The sequence below is a fragment of the Nyctereutes procyonoides genome, unplaced genomic scaffold, assembly GCF_905146905.1.
Source record: "Nyctereutes procyonoides isolate TBG_1078 unplaced genomic scaffold, NYPRO_anot_genome, whole genome shotgun sequence".
Taxonomy (NCBI): domain Eukaryota; kingdom Metazoa; phylum Chordata; class Mammalia; order Carnivora; family Canidae; genus Nyctereutes; species Nyctereutes procyonoides.
The window spans coordinates 35,592,900-35,619,543 of record NW_026575024.1 but is presented as its reverse complement, the minus strand read 5'-3'; the positions used below and the strand labels follow the sequence as shown (position 1 = coordinate 35,619,543).

Here is a 26,644-nt window from a genome sequence, read left to right as displayed (position 1 = left end):
AATAGCAAAATATGAACAAGGTCTGTAGACTAGTTAATTCAAATATTAATTTCCTAATTTTGACAGGTATAATATGACTTTGTAAAAGAATCTTTGTTTTTTGGAGATATGTACTGATGTCTTTAAGGTAAGGAACAACTTATCTTTAACTGACACTCAAGTAGTTCAGAAAAAAATCGCACACACACACATATATGGAGAGAAACAAAGAGGTAAGCCATGCGATTAACATGTAGGTAATCTGGGCGAAGAATATAGAGGAATTCTTTGTAAAATTCTTGCATCTTTTCTGTACATTTGATGTTAACTCAAAACATTAAAATGACTAAGAATAAGCATCTACATACAAAACTCATAAAACAAAGTTTAGTTCTGTTTAATAGCGAACCCCCAGGCTCCATACTACAAAACTTGTAAGGAACTCCAACTTCAGCCTGCCTCAAGGGAAGGTGACCTGGTTAGCTTCTCTCTTACTCATCCAGCCTCCCCACCCCACCCCACTCGCTAGCTCCATTAAAGGTTCTTCCACAAGTGGAAAGTGATGGAGGGGATAAAGTAAAGGGCTTTTGTCATATATGGCTGACAGGGTTGTAACCTAGAGTTGATGCTCTCTGGGAAGGCAATGTACTAAAGTGAACTCTTTCTGTCAATGGGGCTTTTGCGGGTAATTTTGAAGCTCTTGCCCAGCACTCACTGCATTTCCTACCGTGGGTTAAACCTCACCTAGCTTTTTACTCAGTAGTCCACCTCCAGTGATGGTTAGTTTTATGTCTCAATTTGGCTACATTATATTTCTCAGTTTCTCAGCCAAACAGTAATTGTAGGTATTGCTATGAAGGAGCTGTGCAGATGCAATTAACATCTACAATTAGTGGACTTAACTAAAGGATATTATCCTCCATAATCTGGGTGAGACTGATCCTCCCAGTTGAAAGGCTTTAAGAGCCCAACTGAGGTTTCCCTGAAGAAGAAGAGATTTCACTTATGAACTGCAGGGACAGCTTTCAACTAAGAGTTTCCAGCCTGGACTTCCTGATGGCCTGCTCTACCAGTCCCCACAAACATGTAAGTCAGCCCCTTGCAATAAATCCTATCATCTATCTATCTATCTATCTATCTATCTATCTATCTATCTATCTTCTATCATCTATTACCTATCTATCTACACTACTGGTTCTATTTCTCTTGTAGAATCCTGACATATCTCTTTTCCAGGTATAAGGCCCCTGGTCCAGGTCCCAATGGATAATTGTAAAGTTTCATGGTGAGTCTTTTAAATCCTGCCCTCTTTATCCCTTCCCCCCCCCCACCCCCCCAGGCACTTGCCTTGAGAAAAAGCCACATATGATGTCTGGTCATTCTTTATCATATATACATTCTTTGGCATCTGGAGATTTTGCTCGAAGTTTCAGCTAGTGTATGAATACCATTTAAAACTGCTTCTCAATTGCACGAGACCCTAGGGGCACATCCCTTCTTTCTGGGGAAATGCTTATTTTATAGTAAACAGAAGATAAGGGAATGCACTTTTGCAATATTTGCTAGGGGGACTCAGAATTATAACTAGTACTGTAGCTGTTATCTTAGTTTGGGTCCTTCCAGAAGGAACCTTGATACAAGGGTTTAGGTATATGTATTTCAGAGGTGATCTTCAGATAAAGACCCGAAGGTATGAGAGAAATGTTAGGAGGATGGGGGAGGGAAGGCAGCCGATGGGAAGGGAATATTATCAAACTACCACTGTGGACAATGTGATCTTAACCTCTCAGGGGAACCTCTAGGAACAAGCACTTCCAAACAATCCAACCAGAGCAGCAGGTTGCTGGGGAGTTAATACACAGCATCTGTTCACTCACTGGTTGAGAGCTGCTTCCTCCAGGAGGCTCCTATTCTCAGGAACTTGGGTCCTACTGTACAAAGTTTAAGTGTCAGAGGCAGCCTTCCAGCATTTGGAAGTCAGGCCTGCTTCAAACCCAAAGCTGAGGAGAAAGGGGTAGAATGCTGACAGCATCTACCAGAGGTGCTAAAGTTTCTTTGACTCCAGGTGTCTAGTACATCCCAGTATCTAGTACATGTGTTGTTGTGTAAAAAACAAACTCCTTCCCTAATGTATTACAACTACTTCTCTTCTCTACTATTAAATTTTTTTCATCAATTTCCACTAGAATTATATCTTTATCAAACATAATGATGTACATCTTGTAAATTTTTGACAATAATGCTATGTTTATGAACAAAATGCCATTTATTCCATGACATCCTTAAAGAAGATGAGTGGGTTTGTCCAGAATTATATGTAATTCATTGCAAAATAGAATACACATTCTCTAGACAGCTCAGAATATTTATAGTTGTTAGAGCAAAAACAAATATTTGGTTACAAATTCTTAATTTGCCGATTGCTTTGGCTCTGATGGAAATACCAACTTTCTCTCAAGTCTGGTCCCCGGGCCTCGAAATGTTGATCCCAAGAAGCAACTGCTGTGATTTAGGTCTTGAAGGTGGCTTCTAAGGCTTTAGCTTTTTCTGTGATGTTCTTCTGAAAGGGCATCATGAAGTCTTCAAAGTCCACCTCATAACTGAACCTCTCTCGCTGCAACTCCCTTTTCCTGATCAGCTCTGCTGTTGTGGCTTCAGGACTCCAGGTCTTAAATAAACCACCATATTCAGAGCAGACATGAGTAGGAGAGCCAGCAAACATGCCAGTATCCAGACAATGTCCAGTATGGTTAATTTAAAACTGTCAAATTTACTTCTAAAACAATATAACTTATGTTTTCCTCTTATGTGACATCAAGTGGTTATATGGGCATCACTATTTCTGATGGTGACTAGTTGGACGACCAAAATGCTTTTCAATTACCTCTGATGATCCTCTGCTATTCATTTTTAGAATGTCAAAACAAGGAAGCGATGGAGTTAGAAGATCATTTAGGTGTGCCACCTTTATGTCTTATGGGGAAGTCCTAAGAAAATTATTCTCATAGTAGAAGGTAGAGGGGACTGGTGGTCTCTTATTCAGCATGGTTTGATGGGCATTGGTAAGGCCACACTTGTTCTCCAAAGATGTCTCCAACTCCTTAATTGTGGATATTTTAGGAAGCTACTGAATTAATCCAGTGTTGCTTAGTATGAAACTCCCAAGTGAGGTAGTAAGGGTACAAAGAGGAAGGTTAAGGTCTGCTAAGTACCAAGAAAATATATCTATAGATCTCGGTGACCAAATGGCTATAGGGAATGGCATTGATCATAAAATAATTTAGTTTTTCAAGGACAATTTAAAATGTCACTATAGAAATGGTGACAAGGAAAGTAGATATTGGAAGCTAAACAAGTTGGATTACTTGAGTCAAGGTAGCAGGACCTGGCAAAAGGATACCTTTAAATTATCTTTGGACATTTGTTTGGGTGCTCTGCATAAGAAGTATTTGAAAAATGATATGAGTTTATACCATGTTATAAAGATCTTTCCAAAGTACTTACCCTCCGTGGAATAAATGTGATATCCACTTTCTTGGTATGACCACTGGTAATCAATGAATTGAGATAAACCACATTGTCTTTACGTTTTTTCTTTTCTTCTGATACAGTTGGCACAGTATAAACTGATACAAGTGGTTCCTGGAAGTGAGACAAAAGAAAAAACAACTCTATCAATTGTAAAAACCGATATATACTTTCTAATGTTATTTTTTGTTCTATAAAGATAAGAATAAAAATGTTACCAAACAGGGACACCTGGGTGGCTCAGTTGCCTAAGCGTCTGCCTTTGGCTCAATTCATGTTCCCAGAGTCTCAGGACTGAGCCCCACATGGGGCTCCCTATGCAGGGAGAGTCTGCTTCTCCCTCTGCTCCTCCCCCTGCCTATGCTCTCTCTCTCTTGCTCACACTTTCAAATAAATAAATAAAATCTCTTTTAAAAATGTTACCATATAAATTAAAATTTGAAATGAAATAGAATATTATTTTAACTTTGGACAGGGAAAGATAACTAGTTTGCTTTGTTTAACTCTTATGTAATTAGTAGTATCAGTGACAGATCATATAAGTCTTCAAGATGTCCATCCTTGACGTATGGCCATTTGACTAATTAGAAGAATTAAATTATCCTACTAAAAAGATAATGACATATGTAGTAGAAGCTTAGCCAACTGATCTTCCTTTACCTCTGGCCATCCTTATTCCCGTCTTCCATGTTTATTACTCTCTACTGTTTTTTGTCCTCCATGTTTGTTACAATCCCTTCACCCTCTCCACTTCCTACCACCTACATTTCTCCAACCCTTTCCGACTTGATAACGTTAGGGCTTTTCCTTTTTGAATTTCATACCTGTCCTCTCTCTGCCAAGAATCTCCAGGGATCCTCTGTTTCCCTAAAAGAAGCTTCTAGCCTAAAAATGCACTCAGGTGTCCTTGCTAATGACAATGTCTTGGTCTCTCAGTAAATTCCCTGGGAAAAACTTCAACCTTCTGCTGGTAGTTTAGAAGTACCACATCACTCCAGATTACCAGGAACAGTCACTTTGGCACCTTTAAAACTTCCTAGAGTCATTCTGCAGGATATCTAAGTCATAACTGGCCCGATATCCCCAGGGTTCAGTGGTAGTTATTAAAATTCCTTAGAAGGGGGTTAAGGTGGGTCATGAAAGATTGAGACCAAAATTAAGGAAAATGGTGCTTTGCTTCATTCCTCTTACCCGCCTTCCCTGTCTGGGCCACCTCACAAAATCTGTATGACTCAGAATCCAATATATACATATCCAACACCAATTCCTTTTTCAATGTTCTAATTGTATTCAGCTGAACCAAATTGGCTTTTACATGGATTCTATTTGCAATGAGCATTTTTTAGACTTTTCAGTAGCAGGAATTTCTTTGCAGAACTTTTTTTCAAAGTACTACATAATAGTGCTGAATATATGGATTGCATATTATTTTGCCTATGTTGTGTAGCATAGTGATGCTGCACTACTCCCAACAAGTTTTTAAGGAGTTCCAGTTACTAATGGGTAGTTGATCACTTTTCTTACCTCTTCTTTCTTAATTTCAAGGCCTTCGCTCTTCACTTTAGGAGGTGGCTTGCCTTTCAGTTTTTGATTTTCTGCTGGTTTTGGCAAGTTATCCAACTTTTCTTGAATCAAACTAATTATTCTATAGTCAGCGTATGCCTTTGCAATATCCATGGCGGTATGTCCTGTTGAAGACATAAGTTCAGAGTTGCAATACACAGACTGATAATAAAGAATGCAGAAAAACCTCAGCATATCAGCCCTCAGCATGAGGTAGCAAGGGTGATTACTACAGCCAATAGTTATGTTCAGATACCCTCTAAGGTGGACCGAGCTCTGAAATCTCATAATTTAAAGTACCATTTACTGGCAATACAACTTTTTCTTGTTAATTTTTTGAGCATGTTTCTTGAAAAGTGGGTAGGAAATATTGGTAGAATCTTTACATTTGAATATTTGACTGATGGTTCTCTTCCCGTCTTGCACACATTTCCTTTTGTGTGACAATTATCCTCCCCTTTCCCTGATATGAGGAGGTATATCCAAAAAAGCCTGGGGAAGCAGATGGCTAGGTATTATGACACCTGTAATATCCTCAGGCAGGCCTGAAACAATACTACCAGTGACTCAGGGGAATCCTGAAGCAGCCAGAAATGTTAATGCTCTCTTCTCATCAAAAGGAAGCAATGGCTTCCACTATAAGAGAATGATACCTCCAAGAAATGAGGTCAAATATTTATTCAAATGTTATTTATTTTTCAGTTCATGATATTTATGACTTAAGAAAGGCTTCCCATCTACTTCCTAGAGAGAGCCTCAAACTCCTAGGAATTACTTTGTTTAGCTTTAGAGAAAATCCAAATTCTACAGCCTTTAAACTCTGCTACCTCCTCCAAACTTCCAGTTATGACAGTGATAACTCAAGGTATAGTCTGGAAACTGGTGCAAGCTCACAAACTAATGCTTCCTGAGCCACAGTGAAATAACTACAGAAATTAAGACTGGGCGTTTAGAAATTTTTAGATGGATTTGATAGAAGAATCTTCTGTCACTTTAGTGATTTAAAAAAAACCTTGTATTTCTCCCCCCCCCCCCACTGTATTTTCTAGTAAATCACTTTTTATTGAGCTTTACAAAAGTCTCCATCCATGACAGATTGCAAACATAAAGGACTGGTGCTTTCACACCAGTGATTTGTGAGGCTCTGTGTATAAAACCAACTTTTACAACCATCAACTTAGGCTTGTATTTGCAGTAGTGACTTGAGGGGGAAATGCAGCCTTACAAGAATAGAATCAGAAGAGTTTTGGAACCTAACATAAATTATCCTCTTCTGACTCTAGCCATTGATAATGCAAACACTCACCCTTTCTATTTTCCAGCTGGAAGTTAGCCCCAATATCAAGGAGGTATTTTACAGTATCCAGTCTACAGCTCTCGATGGCTCTAGTTAAAGGAGTGGAATTGTTGATTGAGAGAGCATCTATCACCGCTCCGGATTTAACAAGAAGCTCAACGATGTCTTGTTGGCCTGCATGGCATGCAAAATGAAGTGGAGTCCACAGGAAATTATCTGTTGCATTAACATTAGCCCTATAAAACAAGATAGATGCACAAGCTAAAAATAGGGGTTGTTCTAAGCACCAGAGGCTGAAAATGCAAAGCAAAATTTCATATTAGTTGTTCAACTTTAAACAGGGAAACTCTGAGTAAATATTAGTCCTTTTTAAAAATTCACCATCCAAAAGTTCAAATTCTCATTAATTGCTTTATACTCCCTCTCGATATACAAATCTGAATGTTTCTTTGACCCTAACCAATATAGTAATAACAATAATATCTTTTATCAAATATGCAATTGCTCATTTAATCTTCAAAAAATCTGCAAGCTGAATCCTATTAGAGCCCCCACTATAAAAATGAGAAAGGTGAGACACAAAAAAAGAAACTTATCCCAGGTTATTCAGTTATGGTAGAAGAATTAAACCTGAGTATTTACTTTAGATTACAAAGTTAAATAAAAAGTCATGCTTTGATATTTTGAAGGAAAAGACTGCTCCTTTTGGAGGAGGGAATGAGACCTGTCCTTAGTCATCATGGCCACTACACCTCTTGTTTGAATTTGTTAGGATCCCTCCCCCCCACAACACAGGAGACAGATTAAAAAGCAACACATAAAATGAATAAGTTCTAGAGATCTACTATACAATATTGTGACTATAATTAATACTGTACACTTATAATCTGTTAAGAGGGTAGATCATGTTATCTGTTACTATCACATAAAAAAAAAATTCTTTTGGTAATTTAAAATAAAAAGCAACCCCACACCATATAGGTAAATCTCTAGGTAAAGCAACTTCATGCATAGTTGTTATTGACAAATTATGTGTACACCCATTCCCGGGTTTCTATTACCCCACCTTCCCATACAAGATCTCTCTGTAATCTAGATGTCAGGAACGAAACACTTTGTTTGTCCTAGAATTCTGGAGTTGGATGTGAACTCAACCAAGAAAACATACCCTTTTTCAAGAAGAAACTTGACCGTGTCTATGTTTCCACTAGCACATGCAGTCATCAGTGGTGTTTTGTAATAATTATCCTTCATATCCACAGGTATTCCTGATTCAAATGCCTTTTTCAGAGAAGCCAGGTCTCCCGCCTTGGTGATGAAATTAATATTTGAAAATACTTTCCCTGGGTCATCAATGTACCAAGCGGAGTCATCCTGAATGGGATGTTCTGGTGGCCGGTCTCGGTTAAACCGATTGCAATCCGTTACATTCTTGTAGGTCTCAATCATGTAATAGGGTGGCCCACCGTCACTCCGGTGGGGAAATACGTGGTCGGGGATGATGCAGATGGGGAGGGGTAAAACAAACTTGCCTTTTCTTACTTTTTTAGCCATTCCTTTTTTTTTCTTCTTAGGCCCATAGGATCCCAAGACATAAGACTTACTTAAGTACCTGGTTCCTTTAAAGAAATCATTAATGCTGACCCCACCTCCCCGCACTTTTTCATGAAATTGAGCTATTGTAGCCAGCTGTTCGGAGGTCACAAAATCTTGCCTCTCCTCTAGCGTCAACACAAAATCCTCCTTGCTGACTGTCCCATCGCCTCTGTCCACAAACGAAAAGCCTTCCCGAAGGAAAGTCTCATGTTCTAGCGACCAGTCATGAAGTCTAAGGGCCCAGAGTGGATTTGGATTTTTGGCTCCTGGCCATGCCAGCTTAGCAGCAGTTCGCTCTGCCCGCCAGATTTCTTTGCTTGCTGCTTTGAAGCCACCTTCCCTGGCCACAGTCCTGGGTGTTTTGTGGTCTAAGTTTTTCCATTTCAGGTCACATCCTAAAACATGAAGCATCAGTGCTTAGGCATCTGCAGGGCTCTACAAATGACACTCATGAAACCATGTTCCTAATTTTGAACTACTGGTCAAAAGTTTATCCCTAAATTATTTGTATATAGAGATGAGCACATTTTACTATTATAATTACAAAATTAAACTGTGATTTTTTTTTCTGGAAGCTTTACTTTGGTGAATTCTGAGGGAAATATGTTTCCAATTTACGTTCTCTGTCCCTAAAGGATTAGGACATTAATCGCCATAGATACTTGAAATAAATTTCATATTGGGGTACTGGCTAAGGAGACTTCATGCCGAACAGAAAAAGAGTAAGGGTGGTATTTGAATTTGGAAAGAAGCTGAGTTCAGACAGCTTATTAGGCCCTTAGGAACTCAGAATGCTGAATACCTGCTTCTTTTTGAATGATTATGACTATAAATTTGTGTACAACCTCAAACTCTATTTATCTGTATTCTCCATGCAATCAATGTAATTTATATTGATCTGCTGTTTTTGTGATAGGTCATGTGAACAACCTGACAGAGGAAAAAGTAATTTGTTCATCAAATCTGAATGGATTCCAGTATGATGTTTGTGCAAATTAGGCACTAAAATTCATTTTCCTTCTTGGTCCCTTCCTTAAAATGACGATACCGACAGTTATGTAAGTTTTCCCCAAATAAATAAGCTTCTCTGAGTGCATTTGGGAGTCTACTTAGTGCCACTAGGTAGTCGTGCTGTCTGGAAGTGTCTTGAGACATTAAAAATCCATTATGTAGATAAGCAAGTCAGACTATGAAGAAACTCTTTCTAGCATTTTGAATCCAAAAGAAGGTTTTCTGTTGCTTTGCCAACATCATATAATCAAAAAAGATTGCTACTCAATCAGTATGTCTAGCAACCAAAATCTATAGGCATCTGCATGCAAAAATAAAACATGCCCCTCCAATACTTTATAGTTTTATTCTTTGTCAAAAAGAAAATGAGTCACACCAGTGCTTTTTCAAGATTATTACTTCTTTTGGCATTGTCAAAATTTAAAATCTGTATTAAAGACTGATAATTTTACTAGTGGTAGAAGACTTCAAAAAGAGTATTAGGACAACAATAAGGATTCAAAAATGCCCATATTGAACAGTTTTAAGAAAAGAGACTTATTGAAAAGGGGACCCGAGACTGGTCTCAATAGTATAATTCCATAGCCATCTCGAGAATGCTACTTTTACTTAGCATTTTTGCTTATTCAAGGTGTCTAGGTGTTCCCAAGCCACTCCTTCTATATTCATCTCTAAGGATCAAAGGATTTTAAAGCTATTTTATCTTGCCTCCTCCTGCTCCCACTTTTCTCTGAGTTAGAAATCTTTATATGGGGGCACCTGAGTGGCTCATTGGTTGAGTGTGTGCCTTTGGCTCAGATCATGATCCTGGGATCCTGGGATGGAGTCCCACATTAGGCTCCCTGGGGGGAGCCTGCTTCGCCCACTACCTATGTCTCTGTCTCTCTATCTGTGTGTTTCATGAATAAATAAATACAATCTTAAAAAAAAATAAAACCTTTATGTGGATAGAAGAGTGCAACATCCCAGCTTAAAGATCTAAAGGCATTTTGCCTTGGGACTTTTTGTCTTCTCCTTTATAATTAGTAAAAATTAAGATCCATTCATTCCCTTTGTGATTTAGGATCTTTTGTGGTCAAAGGTACTCCCCTTACAGCTGGTGTGCTGCTGCAGAACACCAGTAGCCAAAGGCCCTTGAGAAAGAGAAGTTTCACAGGGGGGCTTCCCTAGAATTGCTCCAAACTCTGTTTATGCCCTTGGACATGGCACTTGCACTGTAAATTGCACCAGCAACAGGACCAGGGGTAAAAGAGGAAAATACTGAAGAAGATAGTTTAATGTAGGAACCGAACCCAGCCTTCACATTTAAGTATAGAAGACACTAAACCCAGGGAGTTTACTCAGAAATGAGGATTTCATTGCTAATGCATTGTTTGTTGCTGTTCTGATTGCCTTAGATCTAAGATTCAAAAGGTGGACATATAACTGGTTAACACTTCTGCTATGGCACAGCGTCACCCACATAAGATCTAATGGAGTGGTTCTACTTCCAAACATGCTACAGAACTTAGAATGCTTTTGGACACTTCTTTTAGAAACATGATCCAGTCTTATGACTGCCAGGAAGATGATACTTTTTTGCACGTTTGGGCAATGCCTTTGTCGTGGTTCAAGCTCTGGCCAAATGTGCTTCCCAGTTTGCTTTCTGTGACTATTTCCCAGGAGTACATAAATAATAGAGTATGTTTCTGGTGATGTTTGTCCCAGCATTAAAGCAGTCAACATGTTAAAGTTGAAGAAACTTGTCTTAATCTGGGTAGATCTTTACTTTTTAGAAATATGAAATGTTAAAAATGAAATGTCAGAATAAATTGCTGATAGTGACAGATTTGAAAACAAGATTGATGAGACAACTTATTGGGGCAAAAGCATGATTTGATATATTTTCTTTATTAAAAGTGTTTATTATTGGGGGGATGGAGGGAGAATATAAGCTTTTATAGGTTTATAAAATCAATTATTACACTATTAGTTATGCAGGCACATTAGTCCTATTTATATTAGTGGGTACAGTATAGGATCTTTAGGTCCCAGGGACTTCTAAAATTCTCTGCCTGTGTAGAGGACTGAGAAACAAAACACTTTGCTCTATTCTAGAGTCATAGGATAGACTCTAAGTTTTGGTCTATTTTTCAAACTGGAAAAAAAGAAAAAAACACTACCATAAAGTTCAGCAGAATGCAGTTCCACTTCTAACAAAGCATTAAAAACTTTTAATATACAGCCAGTAAGCATGTAATTAACACCAAATTGATCCATAAACTTCATTAGCTAATATTACCATTTTAAGGAATACATTAAGCTATACATACATACTTTATATGCTGAAATTAATACCTAGAAACTACAGGGAAATCTAAACTATTACTTACATTTCAAATATTCCATGAAAATTTTTATTTTATTTCATATTTCTCCCTAAAGTATTTTCTCCCAATTTCAAAGTATTTAGAAAAGTTATCCTTTGCACTTGACACAATTAAACATTTTAAAAATAAAATAACTAGGGATTCAGACTAAAAGGCATGGTTTTAAAAAGAAAAGACATGGTTTTTAGTGTTTGTCCTTCAGATTGAAGTTGACATTTTTAAAAGGCTTTTAATAACTATAAGCATTTTAATTAGTTGACCCATGAATAGTCCTGTTTAGATTTTTAACAATGACCTAAAAATATTTGAGAAAACAAGTTTTCATCACTTTAAGATCAGATTCATGATTTGACAGAAGGTAGAGTAAGAAAAAGTTTTCAATTTTCTTTCTACATATATAACTGAGATTAGTCTATTGAAAAAGATAAGCAACTGACAAGTGATAGGCTTTGATTCATGGGTAACTCATGTTGTAGATGAACACAGAATTTAAGCATATTAGGTATAAAATTGCTAGACAATTTTACCTCGCTGAGCTATGTATTTACAGCAATCTGCAAAACCACCCATGGCAGCATAATGAAGTGGTGTGTTCCCATTCATTGCAATCAGCCCCATGTCTCCGTTGTAAGCAAAAAGAAGCTTCAATATCTGCAAAATAAATAGTAGATATTGTAGAGGAATAGCAAGGTACATTTATTGAACGAAGACTGGCATCTAAACCTGTTTTCCAATAGTTGCTTAGGCTACATGTGGCTATTTAAAATTAAATTGAATTAAATAGAAAACAATTTTTAAAAAATCCAATTCCTTAGTTTCACTAGCTATATTTAAAATACTGAAAATCCGCATGTGGAGACTGTTTTATACAGCACAGATATACAACTTTTCCACCATTGCCAAAAGTTTTGTCAAATACTGTTGATCAAATTTAGAAAATTCTATACTCAGCTGGGGCACGCATCTTGGTGAATTCTAACAATTCTAGAAAGTATCGGCCTACAGGAAACATCAACAGGGAAGCAAATTCTTTACCAAATGTGACTTCTATTATATGTGTATTTTTATTACAGGGAAGAGACTCAATGACAAAAACAAAGATAATTGTTAAAACTCAGAAAATTGAGTCAATAAATTTTAGATGTAAATCAGAATTTAAAAAAAAATCAGATAGCATTGATTCCTAACTCATTTCTGCAACATCACTACATCTATGAGATATCTCTTTGCTGGTATAATCAGATAACTGGAATACTTGAGAGTTTAAAATTGAGATGAGTCATTAGATGCATGCAAAAAATCAGGGAGATAAGAGTATGTTGGAATTGTTCTCCCCACAATTCAATTTTGCCATATTTTGAAGATTCTAATAAGTAATGGAGGCATAAAATAAAGTAGTCTTCATTGGCAAAATTTTTAAATTGCTATAGTTAAGAATGCAGAAAAACATTATTAGTAATATTAAATGAATAAACTTGGCAAGCAGATAAAACTGAATAAAGAGCTAGAAAATGTTTTTAAAAAATAATATTTGGTTTAAAATATAATTTTAGAATTGTTCAGGGAAATCAAAATGGTAACTTGGAAAAATTCTTAGTGTAATCTATGTATTTAAAAATTTTGAAGAAAGGGAAGAAATGGGGTGAGCAACAAATTTTAAAGTAAAGAGCAAAAAAAAAAAATAAAGAGCAGATTATTACATCAAAAAAGCCTCCTTTGGCAGCAAAATGTGCAGCACGTTGTCTGTCATTGTCAAAGGCATTCACTTCACCTCCTCTTTCCAATATCCCTCGAACTAGTTCTATCACTCCTTCTCTTGATGCTTCCATTAAAGCCGTTCGACCTGTGGACTGGATGAGAAACAGATCAAACGCTGGTTAAACCTGTCATCTTAAACAATACGTTTGCTATAAATATGACCTAAATCCATTTGGCTTCAGATTCATACTAGCATGTTTAATTCTCTACATCTTTATTTTACATAGCAAATAGGAAAAATGAAATCGGCATAGAGGTCAATATAGAGAGTTCCAATATCAGAGTCAAGGGTATACCAGATGTCCCCGTGAAAAAGATCAGGCTAAAAAGTTAAAAAGTGCTTTTTTTTTTTTTTTTGCAAAGAGAGTAGAACAAAAGGGAGAAAAGAGGGTAAAATATATGTTAAAATTAGGTTATAGGTGTTTTTTTTTTTAATTATTTATTTATTTATTTATGATAGTCACAGAGAGAGGGAGAGAGGCAGAGACATAGGCAGAGGGAGAAGCAGGCTCCATGCACCGGGAGCCTGATGTGGGATTCGATCCCGGGTCTCCAGGATCGCGCCCTGGGCCAAAGGCAGGCGCCAATCCACTGCGCCACCCAGGGATCCCTATAGGTGTTTTCTAATGAGAAAAAATTTGATTTCTATTGTCTGGAAATGCCTATTATGTAATTAGAAAACTCAATAAAATGGGCCAAATGAGGAGAGGTAGCAAAATGGATAAAGGAAATAGCAGAACTACGTATTTTCCTTCCAAAAAGATACATTTTTATTAGGTATCAGTGATAGCTTTTCTATTTTCTTTAATGATCTTTTACTGTTATGCATAATAAACACCAATTTTCTAAATGTAATTAGGAAATAGACTGTAGAATCACGGCAATATAAAGATAATGGGAGTATATCATCTTAAAAACATTTTGAATAGAAATGAAGGCTATAAGTTAACAGGATAATTTTACCATATTTAAATGCTAAAATTACACTACTAAAACACTATAACTGAAAAAAAAAAGGAATATTATAATCACAGGAATAGTCATACTGAGTTTATAGCATTTGGATTGGCTCCTTTTTCCAAAAATGTCAGACATGTCTCTTTAACATCATGTGCTTCTTCACAAGCTCTAAGAAATATTGGTTTTCCTTCATAGGTAGAGTTGTTGACATCTGCACCATGTTCCAGGGCAATCAATGCACAGCGATAATGCCGCTTAGTAGGTAAAATGCAGTAAAACAAAATACCTGTAGAAAAATAGAATTCCCAAAGAGAGCTTAATTAATAGCGTCTATATATTTGAACCAGATAGCAAAGAAAAATAATTTTGAAATTCATAATTGCCTAATTGAAGGTGGCCAAGCAGAGGTGTAGCTGCCTTGCTTTTCCTTCTGAAACCAACTGAAACAGAGACAGAGGGAAAAATAGTCAACCTCTGATAGAAAACAGTCACAATCACATGTGATAGGACCTGATTCAGGGAAGAATGTGAGTGTTGATGTGAGCCCCTGTCAACCGGGTATTTGGCATCTTGCAGTCTGTATCCCACATATAGGACTGTGTGTGCCAGAGGGCTATTGGTGGGTTGCTTTGTGCCCTCTGAAACTGCAGAGTGACAAAAGAGATGGTACTGAATGATTAAATGTGCAGACCAGCTATGTTTATAAGAAGCAGACTGTTAGCTACATGCAGAAGAATGAAACTGGACCGTTCTTACACCATACACAAAGATAAACTCAAAATGATTGAAAGATGTAAATATGAGACAAGAATCCATCAAAATACTAGAGGAGGACACAGGAAGCAACCTTTTTGAACGGGCCACAGCAACTTCCTGTAAGACACATCTATGAAGGCAAGGGAAACAAAGGCAAAAATGAACTATTAGGACTTCATCAAGATAAAAAGATTCTGCACAGCAAAAGAAACAGTTAACAAAACTAAGAGACAACCTACAGAATGGGAGAAGATATTTGCAATTGACCTATCAGATAAAGGGCTGTAACCAAGATCTATAAAGAACTTCTCAAACTCAACACCCAAGAAACAAACAATCCAGTCATGAAATGGACAGAAGACATGAACAGACTTTTCCCCGAAGAAGACCTACACATGGCCAACAAGCACATGAAAAAATGCTCCACATCATTTGCCATCAGGGAAATACAAATCAAAACCACAATGAGATACCACCTCACACCAGTTAGAATGGCAAAAATTAACAAGACAGGGAACAACAAATGTTAGAGAGGATGTGGAGAAAGGGGAACCCTTCTGCATTGTTGGTAGGAATGCAAACTGGTGCAGCCCCTCTGGAAAACAGTGTGGAGGTTCCTCAAGAAGTTAAAAATAGAGCTATCCTATGATCCAGCAATTGTACTACTGGGTATTTACCCCAAAGATACTGCTGTAGTGAAACCATGGGACACCTGCGCCCCAATGTTTATAGCAGCAATGTCCACAATAGCCAGACTGTGGAAGGAGCCTCGGTGTCCGTCAAAAGATGAATGGATTAAGAAGATGTGGTCTATATATACAATAGAATATTACTCAACCATCAGAAAGGGCAAATACTTACCATTTGCTTCAACTTAGATGGAACTGGAGGGTACTATGCTGAGTGAAATAAGTCCGTCAGAGAAGGACAATCATCATATGGTTTCACATATGTGGGATATAAGAAATAGTGAAAGGGAGTATAAGGGAAAGGAGGGAAATCGAGCAGGGAAAATTAGAGAGGAAGACAAACCACGAGAGATTCCTAACTCTGGGAAACAAACAAAGGGTTGTGGAAGGGGAGGAAGGTGGGGGATGGGTAACTGCGTAATGGGCACTAAGGGGGGCATTTGATGGGATGAGCACTGGCAAACTGAATTTAAATAAAAAAAAATTTTAAAAAAGAGGCTGTTAGTATAGCAGCATTAAGAAGAAAAAGTAGATGACAAAGGGCTCTGCCATTTTGGCAACTCGTTTTGTTCCAATGAAGAGAGGAAAATGCCAAATCTCCCCACCTAGGAACTCTGACATACAGGCCCTCCACATAATCCATGTAAAAAATGTACTACAAGTTAGGGGTATTATGTAATCTGAGCAAACAACAGTCAAACCTCAAACTGACTTTGTAATAACCTCACTCTAAATAGAGGCTTCATTCAAAGAGGAATAGTAATCACCAAGAAAACCAGCATATGACCAATGAAAAACACAGATACTATAAGAAAGAAACCTGATAATAAATGCTAGGCAAAAAGTATATATTAGAACAACTATATGCATGAAACAACTATATGCATGAAAATTATTGACTGACCTATTTCTATTAGAGCAAAGAAGTTAAATATACTTTTTTCTTTTTCTTTTAATTATTTATTTATGATAGTCATAGAGAGAGGCAGAGACAAGGCAGAGACATAGGCAGAGGGAGAAGCAGGCTCCATGCACCAGGAGCCCGACGTGGGATTCGATCCCAGGTCTCCAGGATCGCGCCCTGGGCCAAAGGCAGGCGCCAAACCGCTGCGCCACCCAGGGATCCCATAAATATAACTTTTTTCTAAAACAAAAGTGCAAAGATAGACCAGGAGTAAAAGCAGGGCTGTTAGGACAATAGAAGATAAATAGAAGAAAAAGATGAAATTAAGTCAGCTGAATTTAGGAAAGAAATGGTAGAGGAAAAAATAAAACCACCAAAGAAAGGAAAGTCAAGCTGGAGAAAGGAGAGCAAAACCTTGGTCTCAGGCATGAAGGAAAAACTCTAAAACTAAGGAAAATGGTAGAGCTGAAATGGTCTAGAGAGGCAAAAAAAAAGTTAACATGTATGTAAATTGGCATTCAATAATAAAACACCATGTAGAACAGAAAAAATGTAGAGATATAATAGAAGAAAACTTTCTTGAAGCAAAACCTTGAATTTGAAGATTGAAAAAGCATACTGGGGTCTCAAAAAAAAAATACATGGATTAAGAACAGTCATCAAGGCATGGTAAAGCAAGGTAGAGGACTTGTCCCGTGAACGTCTGGGTAACCATTCAAGTCATCTAAGGAGAAAAAGTCAAGCCAGCCTCCAGATTTTGCCATGGCAACATTCAATGCTAGAAAATAAATAAAGGATCTCTACAGTATTTCTTAAGAAAACAGGGAGTTTTTTTGTATCTATCAAGCTGATTGTTCATATATAAAAGCAGCAGACATGTAAGTTTAAGGATGCAAAAGGTTATTGTACTAATCTCTTCTTTCATCACAAAATGTTAAGAATACCATGTAAAGTGCTAATTCAGTAAACAAAGGTTTATGTATATGGATATGAAAAGCTATCAAACTTGCCATTAAAATAACCAAAAAGAGTTCTCTCCCCAAGAAAAAAATCTGTAACTATACATGGTGACAGGTGTTAACTAGACTTATTGTGGTGATCATTTTGCAATCCATACAAATATCAAATTATGTGTATACCTGAAACTGATTATACCTCAATTTTTAAAAATTAATCAGTAAATAATAAAAATAAATAATACCTCCATTCCAACAACCAAAAAATAAAAGAACTAAAACCAGACCATTAACCTTAGAAAACATGACACACACACACAACAAAATAAAGAGCATATGGACCATATAGGAAAATATTTTCATATGTATTTGTTTATATATTTATATATGTTAAATATATTTTACCTTCATTATATAAAAATGACCATTCTGTAGCCAAACCTTTGGGCCATCTAAATAAATATAAATTGGAAGTAATTCTACCATTAAAAGCCACAATTTATATAAAAGCAAAATCTATATTTCATATAAACTGATATATCTAAAATAGGGTTACTCAGAACAGTTAAAAATGGAAATATGGCCAAGGACATGGTTGAAAATAGAAATTCAAAGACCCAAACAAGTCATAGTAGGCAACAGTGGACCAAAACAACAACCAACAGCAATGTCACCTGGAGAATACCAGTTGAGGCTGAATTCATTAGAAAAGACCCTAAAGTACTTGGGAAATGGATATTTATAATGAGGCATGTGCAACTCACAGTTGAAGTCTATCTGGGATGACTCTTTAGGCCACAAGAACATTAATTAACATTCTAAAACTGAAGCAAAAAAGAGGGCAAAGATGGTAGACCGTAGAATTCGCATACTGCAGTGAGGACTGGGTATGTATTCCTATAAATGGGAGAACCAATGGAATGGGTGCTGTTAGCAGCTAGTCTAGCTTTCCCCTTAAAGAGAACAGACAACACTCTTCTGTTCTCCAGAACGGACAGACACGAATTAATCCCCCAGGACAACATACAGGAAAGAGCTTCTTGGTTTAGAGATTTACCTTTTCCATGTTCTGCAAAATTGTTCAAAAGCACAGTTTAGCCTAGAGTATGTCCCACATCCTTCTAAAGACCCAGTAAGTATTTTAACCATTTAAATCTTGGCTTATCCTTTAGGAACAATTTGCGGTGAGTCATATGTCAATCCCTGGAAAATAGGATGTTAATGGCAGAAAGGACTGTGGAATAAGCAAAGCAATGGGGCTAGTGGCAGCCAAAACTGAGAGCTGTGCAAGGCGAGCTAGATTTGTTGATGTGGGGAAGTCAGGGCTCTCCGTGCAATAAGCATTACCGTGGGTTATATAGAATCAAGTCTCTATGGGGCAGTACTAACAAGGTGGTTATGTATGTAACAAGATTTATATTTGTTCCAAGTTTTATATTTTTAATTCTTCCTATGTGATTTATCAGATTGTTTTCTCATACATTCATCTCCCAGGACCTTGATAGGTTTAATATTAATTTGAATGAGCTTAGAAATTAACCATATGGCTGTTGCATTTGCTACAAGAATTCACTTGATCTTGTTTCTAATTTTACTTGCTTAGTTTTAATTTTATAATTTTAGAATTTTATGATATAATATTTCTCAACTTTTTTTAGATTATATTTGATTCAAATTCCAGAAGGCAAACCATTCACCACTACAGTTTCTCCAAAGTTTTTTTTTTTTTTTTACAAAATTCCAGGTATATAATATTCCATAAGGAAAAACTATTTCAAGTGTCGTAGACAAATGGATAATGTCACTGTCTTTCATCTGTCTGACAAATGTGAAATCAACATGTCTCTGTTTTATTTAATGTTTATCTAACAAGTTTGACAGTAGAACCAATTTTGCATGTAATGCTTATCAACATCCCAGTGATTCAGTGGCTTTGGGAAATGATATGCTATAGTTTTGAGAGGCTTCTTTTTTTTTCTTTTTCAGAATTTAACATTTTAAAACACATTTGACCCCTGAATACATCTGACATTCATTTCATTATGCAACACTATTAAGTAATTAAATGAATGTTCCTTTTCTTGTCCTCAGGTTCTATTGTTTTAAGAAAGTCACTTATCAAATACCAAGTCTGAAGAGAGTTACAAAAGCAGATTTTGTTCCTCTCAGAAAACATTAACACTTTTTAGTGTTAATGGAATTTATTTCTCCAGCACAGGACTGATGTTAGTGGCTTTGTATTTGAAGCAACATCTTGGAACAACTGATTAAATTTACCAATTTATTTTAAGCCAGGTGGTAATTTTCATGAGGCTGTGTCAAGTCCTTCTGGAACCTTGAGTTATTTGGGCAAGAAACTCCCAAACATGGTGTTAAGATGAGATTAGGAAGAATAGAGTGAAGTGGGGCAGTTTCACCTGAAAGAGCATGGAAATGCCATGTCTCCAGTTTCAAGTGCTATTTCCAAATACATTTCAACTGACCCTAAAAAAATTGGATTTTATGCCAGAATTCACCTTAGCCCTTCCAGTTCCCAACTACAACCCCTTTCTACATCAGACTGCTATTGAAAGGGGACAAAAATCCTTTTGGAGTCCAGATCTAGTACTATTTGAAGTTCTAAAGTATAAAAAGGAATAAGAAATAGTCTCCCCTCATCTTTTGTTCTAAACAAGAAATTTTATATTTTATAATTGGTGATCATGAATCGTGAATTTGGTAATACCAAATTTATTATGCTAATAATTCTCCACATTTTGAAAAACCACCAAACACAGATTAATCTAACTCTAATATTCTTTTTAAGTGAGTAAACTCTCAGCACCTAAGACCATTTTCAAATTATAAGGAGATGGGGTCCTTAGGTATAGCAGTGAGAACCTGGCTTTTCACTTAAACTCATGAGTAATTCACTTCTAAAGCTGGAAAGCAAAAAAATCCACTTTATTGATTTCTGGCTACAAAGTGGATTGCGCCTGCCAGGTGGAATCTTGGGTTCTCTTACCTTTTCCTTCATTATCCACTTTAGTCATGTCAGCCTTTGCCTTGGCTAATATTTCCAGGGACAACTCGTGACCTAGTTCTGCAGCCCTCATTGTTGGAGTACAGCCCATCTTGTCTTGCACATCAGGATGAGCACCAAGGCTAAGAAGAAAGCTGACCATATCGATGTCATTGGAAACAGAGGCCAGGTGCAGAGCACTGTGTCCATTGATGGGGTCTGTGAAATTGATTAGTTCAGGGTATCCAAGCCGGATCAGCTTTTCTATCTGCTTCGTGTCTTTGTTCCGAACACACTGAAGGACTTTGTAGATTTGCAAGTTCTCGAGTCTCTTGTCTGCTAAAGCCATACTCGACCCCTTCTTGAAAATGCTTCTCTAGACCAAAACTAAAACTATAGCAGCAAAAACAAAAAACAGAAACATACAACTCCAAGTTAATTTTGTCATCTTTTTGGGGGGTTAAATAATATCAAGTCTTCCCTGAGACGCTGTTTCTTATGTTATTACTGCAAGTTATTGCAACCGATTTTATGAAAAGGATAAATTACACATAAATACAGAGAATTATTCAGCTAGCATAAAGTTAAATATTTCAAAATAAATCTTTCATCATAATTAATATTAGCCTTGGCAATGCAGCTTTCTTGTTAATTTCTTGTTTCATTTAATCCTCCTTCCTTGGCACAGCCTATTTTAGCCATGAAGGTAAGGCTAACAAAAGTGCCAAGGTAAGAATTTGAGCTCCCCACTCTATGGCTCTGTACCAGCATGTCCTCCCAATATAGAGACCATTCAGGCTTTAGTAGTTAACAAATGTTATAAAGAGCATGTGGAATTCTGAGGTGCTCATTATAAGTAAGAATCTACTGGGCTTGGTGAGACACCAAATGTGATGGATGATTACTGTGTCATCTAGCACACGAATGAGGTTAGGTCAATGATCGAGAGACAACTGTAATTCTCCTAGATAACCCCACTGTTAAATTGTGATGAACATTCTAATATGTAATTTTATGTCCTTCTGCCAATGGAAAAACAATCTTTTGAACTGAGTAGTAGGTAATACTAGGTATGCCCAGCTTGCTTTTTTTTTCCCTCACTTTTTCTGGGAAAGGTACCCCATTACATATTGGGAATCCATTCCAGATCCTGCAGTCATGCTATCCTAGGCCAAATCATTGCCACGGACTTCTAATTTGTCTCACTGCTTCCACAATTGGCCCCTAAGGTCTATTCTCTGCTCAGTCCTCAGAAGAATATTTTTAAAATGTAGATCAGATAAAGTCAAGCAAGCTTCAGCCCCAAAATTTTGGATAGGGCTGCCTCTTCTATCCCCTGTGATAGGAATGGGTCTGAGACTGAGGCTTCACCAGTGTGAGTGACTTCTCTCCCCCAAGGTGCAGTGAATTTCTCAAGCATGTGCTCAGGAAAGTCATGAGCCAGTCAGCATTCTATGAGATGCTTCTGCTAGAACTATATGGAAGACTGCTGTGTGCTGAGGCAGTTAAGCAGCAGGATGAGGGCCGCGGCTACATGAGCTGCCGTGCTGGCTGTCAGGAAGAGCCAGAGACCGAGGGCAGAGGTTGCCCTCAGGACATGCCCTCCCCACCCCTCTTAATTTAGTATAAGCTAGTCAGCTGAGTTTCTGTTGTTTGCAATTGAAAAGGTTCCATCTTACTACAAAATCTCAAACTACATCACGTTCTCTCCCACAAACATGCTCCCTCACCTACATCCCCTGTGGCAGTGAGCTGCACTGGGGACCGCCTGCTCCTCTTAACTGTGTCTCTCTAGGCAACCACAACATCTCCGTTGCCTAGTCCCCTCCTCCCTCACCACCCACTCTTCATTCTCCTTTTCTGGCTCCCCTCTTCTGTCAGAAGCCTAACTGTTGGGGTGCTCAGGGCTCAGCCCTTAGGACTCTTCTCTATTCTCACACACCGCCCCAATGGTCTCATCTTGTCTCATGACCTTCACCCCAATGTGAGGCGTCTGGTTGCTCGATCTCAGATTCACAGACATCTCCAACTCTCCGCAGAGCTTCACAGTGATGTCTCTACCCGTCGACACTTCATTTTCACATGGACCTCTAATAGCCATTCAAAACGTAACATGTCCGGAGCAGGACAGCTGATAGCACCCTGACTTTCTCCAGTTCTCCCCACTTTTGATATTGGCATCACCATCCATGAGTCTACTCAGATGAAAATACTAGAAGTTATTCTTCATCCTTTCTTTCCCCATAGATCCCCTACTCTTTAAATCCATCAGCAAATCCTGTAACTCTACCTTCAGAATATAGCCTGACACCAGCTGCCAGTGGTGCTGTCCTAGGCCAAATCCTTGCCACAGGCTCTAGGTTGCCTCACTGCTTCTTCAGCAATCCCCCAGAGCCCCTTCTTTATTCAGTCCCCAGAGAAATCTTTTTAAAATGTAGATCAGACAACTCCACCTCCAACATTTTAGTATAACTATTTTTGAATGTAAAGAAAAGTTGAATATCCATTTATCTACCACTGAGATCCTATTGTTAATGCTTTACTTGCTTTATCACACCCATCCCTCTGTCTATCCACACTCATCCATCTTATTTTTTGATCCATTTCAAAGTAAATTGCAGGCCTATTCCAGCATACAATATCCTTATCTGGGGTTCGATATTTGCTTACAGTTCTTTTTTTGTCTTTTGAATATATAATGAAATTACAAGAATTAAGTGTACCATTCCATGAGTTTTGACAAATGCATATATCTATGTAATCCAAACTCCTATCAGGATATAGAATATACTTTCATGCCAGAAACTTCTCCCCAAACTTTTAAAAGTAGTTCAAGGGACACCTGGCTGGGCTCAATGGTTGAACATCTGCCTTGGGCTCAGGTTGTGATCCTGGGTTCCTGGGATCAAGTCCCACATCAGGATCCCCACAGGGAGCCTGCTTCTCCCTTTGCCTATGCCTCTGCCTTTCTCTGTGTGTTTCTCATGAATAAATAAATAAAATCTTAAAGAAAGAAAGCAGTTCAATAGCTTTTCGTTGTAATCAGAATAAATCCAAACACCTCATGATGATCTTGTAAGAACATTTTCTCTGCCCTTCATCATTACTCCAAACTCCCTTGATAAGGTGATCTCCAGCCACACTGGCCGTATTTCTGTTTATGGAGCAGAAGTACATTCCTGCCTCTGCACCTTCTTGTTCCCTCTGCCTGGAGTGTTCTTTGCCCTGAAACCAACAGGTTGGCACTTCTCACCATTCAAACTGCAGCCACCATGTCACTTCATCCTTTTTTTCCCTTCATAATGAAGTGAAACATTAGTGTATGTTACATTTCTATAGATCTCTAGATACTGATATATTCAATTTATGTATTGTGTGACTTCCCCACAGTTCCCCTTCATAGAGCAGAAGTTTTTTTTATTATAATGACCAAATTATTTCTCCATCACCCAGAACATGGCTCATGCAAGGTATTCAAGTAATGGTTGCTCAATAAATGATGACTGAAAAGTACAAGATTGAGGAGCAGAAGGAACCAAAGAAAATGCCCAGAAAAGGACAAGCTTTCTGGCTTGAGCAACTGGCTACCTGTATCTGAGATGGGGAGCTCAAGACACAGTCCAGATTGTTCAGAGAGTGTAGACGGCTATGCGTGGGACATGCTGAGTCAGAATCCACAAGACAGTAGGGTACAAAATTCAAGAGAAAGAGAGAGATCTGAGCCTGGCCTATGGGGGCACTGGAGGTTTTAGTGGCTGCAGAGAAGCCTGAGAAGGGCCTGAGAAGTCAAGGAGGAGAGCATGGTAAGTGAGAAGAGTGACTACCACTGTCAAATGCACATTGCTGCCTCGTCCTTTTCTTTCCACTTGTCTGCCTGCTGGCTTTTCTTTGTGTTTCCTCCTTTGCCCCTGGGACGTCAGTCATCACATGGCCTGTGGCTTCAATGTCCTGTTTGCTGTAGCCCCTCTCTTCCCTTCTAATCTGTTTATAACATGTGATGGACTAGGAAACCAGATAACAGCTGGTTAGAACTATGTGTGTAAATAGGCTCCCACTGAGTCCTGAGCTGCCCCACGTCACTTGGCCTCTGCTGCACGTCTGGGTGATATTTACTTTAGCAGCTGTGTATGGTTTGTTCTGTTATTACCAGCCATATTCTAGGTGGGTGCCGTGTCATACTGCATACATAGGCACAATATACGCAACAGGATATCGTGCTTCCAAATAGCTCATTGACTCTCCTGAATCTATGTCACCTCACTTGTGTGAATAGAGACGTCCTAATCAGGGACTTGACCCCAACAAAGAATTAGCAGCATGCGGCATCGTCCAGGCAAACCATAATGATGAATCCCATAGTCCACGGGCCAGTTCTACAGTGTGCACTCTTCCAGCTAAAGCCCTGAAGGGCTGGGGAGCGAGTGGTGCCCTGTGCGGATCTTCACAACCTGCTGCCAAGACTGACCAAGAGCCTCGCCCCACTGGAGGAAATAACAAAAGTCCTGCCCTCCTGTTCTGGCCTCTTCAGTTCGTTTATTTATTAGTTTTAGAGGTAGAATTTAGTGATTCATCACTTATATATAACACTTGCATAAAACAATTGCCCTCCTAATGCCCAACACCCAGTTACCCCATCCCTCCACCTTCTCCTCTCCAGCAACTCTGTTTGTTCCCTATAGTGAAAGAGTCTCTTATGGTTTGCCCCCTCCTCGGTTTTTATCTTTATTTTTCTTTCCCTTCCTCTATGTTCATCTGTTTTGTTTCTTAAATTCTGCATATGAGTGAAATCATATGGTGTTTGTCTTTCTCAGACTGACTTATTTTACTTAGCATAATACACTCTAGTTCTGGCTTCCTCAAAAAATTGTGTAACATCTCTGATCTTCGGGGGGGGGGTTCATCATATATACATATGCTCCACTATGTATACTTTACCTTTGTTTGGCCCTGGAGCCACCTTGGCATACCCCCATCAGATCATCTGTATAGACAGTCTCAAAAGACTGTGGAATCAAACAGGATTTCTTTTTTTTTTTAATTCTTATTTATGATAGGCACACAGTGAGAGAGAGAGAGAGAGAGAGAGAGAGAGAGAGAGAGAGAGAGAGGCAGACACACAGGCAGAGGGAGAAGCAGGCTCCATGCACCAGGAGCCCGACGTGGGATTCGATCCCGGGTCTCCAGGATCGCGCCCTGGGCCAAAGGCAGGCGCCAAACTGCTGCGCCACCCAGGGATCCCCCAGGATTTCTTGACCCAAGGTCAATGTTTGGGTCTGAAACCTCTAAAATTATTTGACAATCTGCAGTGTGTGTGTGTGTGTGTCCAGGTCCATTTTCCCCCTGTGGGGGATCCACAGAACTTATCAACTTCTCCAAGGAATCTGTTATACAAGGGTGGTTTGCTAGAAAGAGGAATGAAGGGAGCCACGCTTGGAACAGTGGCGAGTGTGGAACTGCGGGCAAGGAGATCTGGTTGTTGGTGATTCCTTCCTTCTCTGTCATTTATGCAAACTGGTTGCATAAATCTGGACATATTATCTACATGGTTTGTGCCTCAGTCTCTTTATCTGTGAAATGGAAACGACAGTACCCACTCCATGGGGCTTGTAAAGGGGAAATGAGACAAGCTTGGTAAAATATTTAGCAAAGTCCCTTAACACAGGCTGGTTATGAATAAATCAAATTTCTGTGGGTTTCAACTCTGCCGTAAGCCACAGTGTCTATTTCAGTTTTATTTATTTTTAAGACCGTATTTGAGAGAGAGCAGAGCGAGCAAGAGGGAGGGAGAGAGAGGAGGAGCAGGCGTGAGGGGCAGAGGGAGAGGGACAAGAGACTCCCCCACGGAGCAGGGCTTCAGATGGGCTCTATCCCAGGACCCTGAGATCATGACCTGAGCCCAATGCAGACACTTCAGCAACTGGGCCACCAGGCGCCCCTGTCCCTTCAGTGCTAAGTCTCAGAAAAACCCGCAGGGGAGGGAGGTTAAGAACTAATTTCAAGGGAAAGGCCAGGTGGGCAGGGAGCAAGATGCCAGGCTCACCTCCTAGTCGTGGGGGTGGTCAGCAGCGGCGGATGGCCAGGCCCCCCCCGCCCCTAGGCCTCTGCCACCGGGCGTGGGCCCCGGCCGCGACCTCGGGCTCCCGGAGCCCGGCCTGGGCGCCCAGGCGTGAGTGGTGTCTCCGCGGGCAGAGCAGGCGAGCGGGCGCGCGGGGCAGCAGGGAGCGGGGGTGTGTGTCCATGGGCCCCGGTCCGCCGTGGCGAGCTCGCCGCCAGGTGA

General features: G+C 38.9%; 1 protein-coding gene across 1 annotated transcript; it reads right to left on the bottom strand.

Annotated features, from left to right (window-relative positions):
* Positions 1–2,312: 2,312 nt before the first annotated feature.
* On the bottom strand, positions 2,313–26,644 carry ANKEF1 (ankyrin repeat and EF-hand domain containing 1). The gene is made up of 10 exons (XM_055303959.1): positions 26,408–26,644; positions 20,371–20,760; positions 14,148–14,347; positions 13,044–13,193; positions 11,871–11,994; positions 7,536–8,358; positions 6,377–6,603; positions 5,032–5,195; positions 3,484–3,621; positions 2,313–2,647 (listed from the first exon to the last, which is right to left on the bottom strand). Exons 2-10 carry the CDS (start codon positions 20,714–20,716, stop codon positions 2,489–2,491), a joined length of 2,331 nt encoding a protein of 776 aa, XP_055159934.1. The 5' UTR covers positions 20,717–20,760; positions 26,408–26,644; the 3' UTR covers positions 2,313–2,488.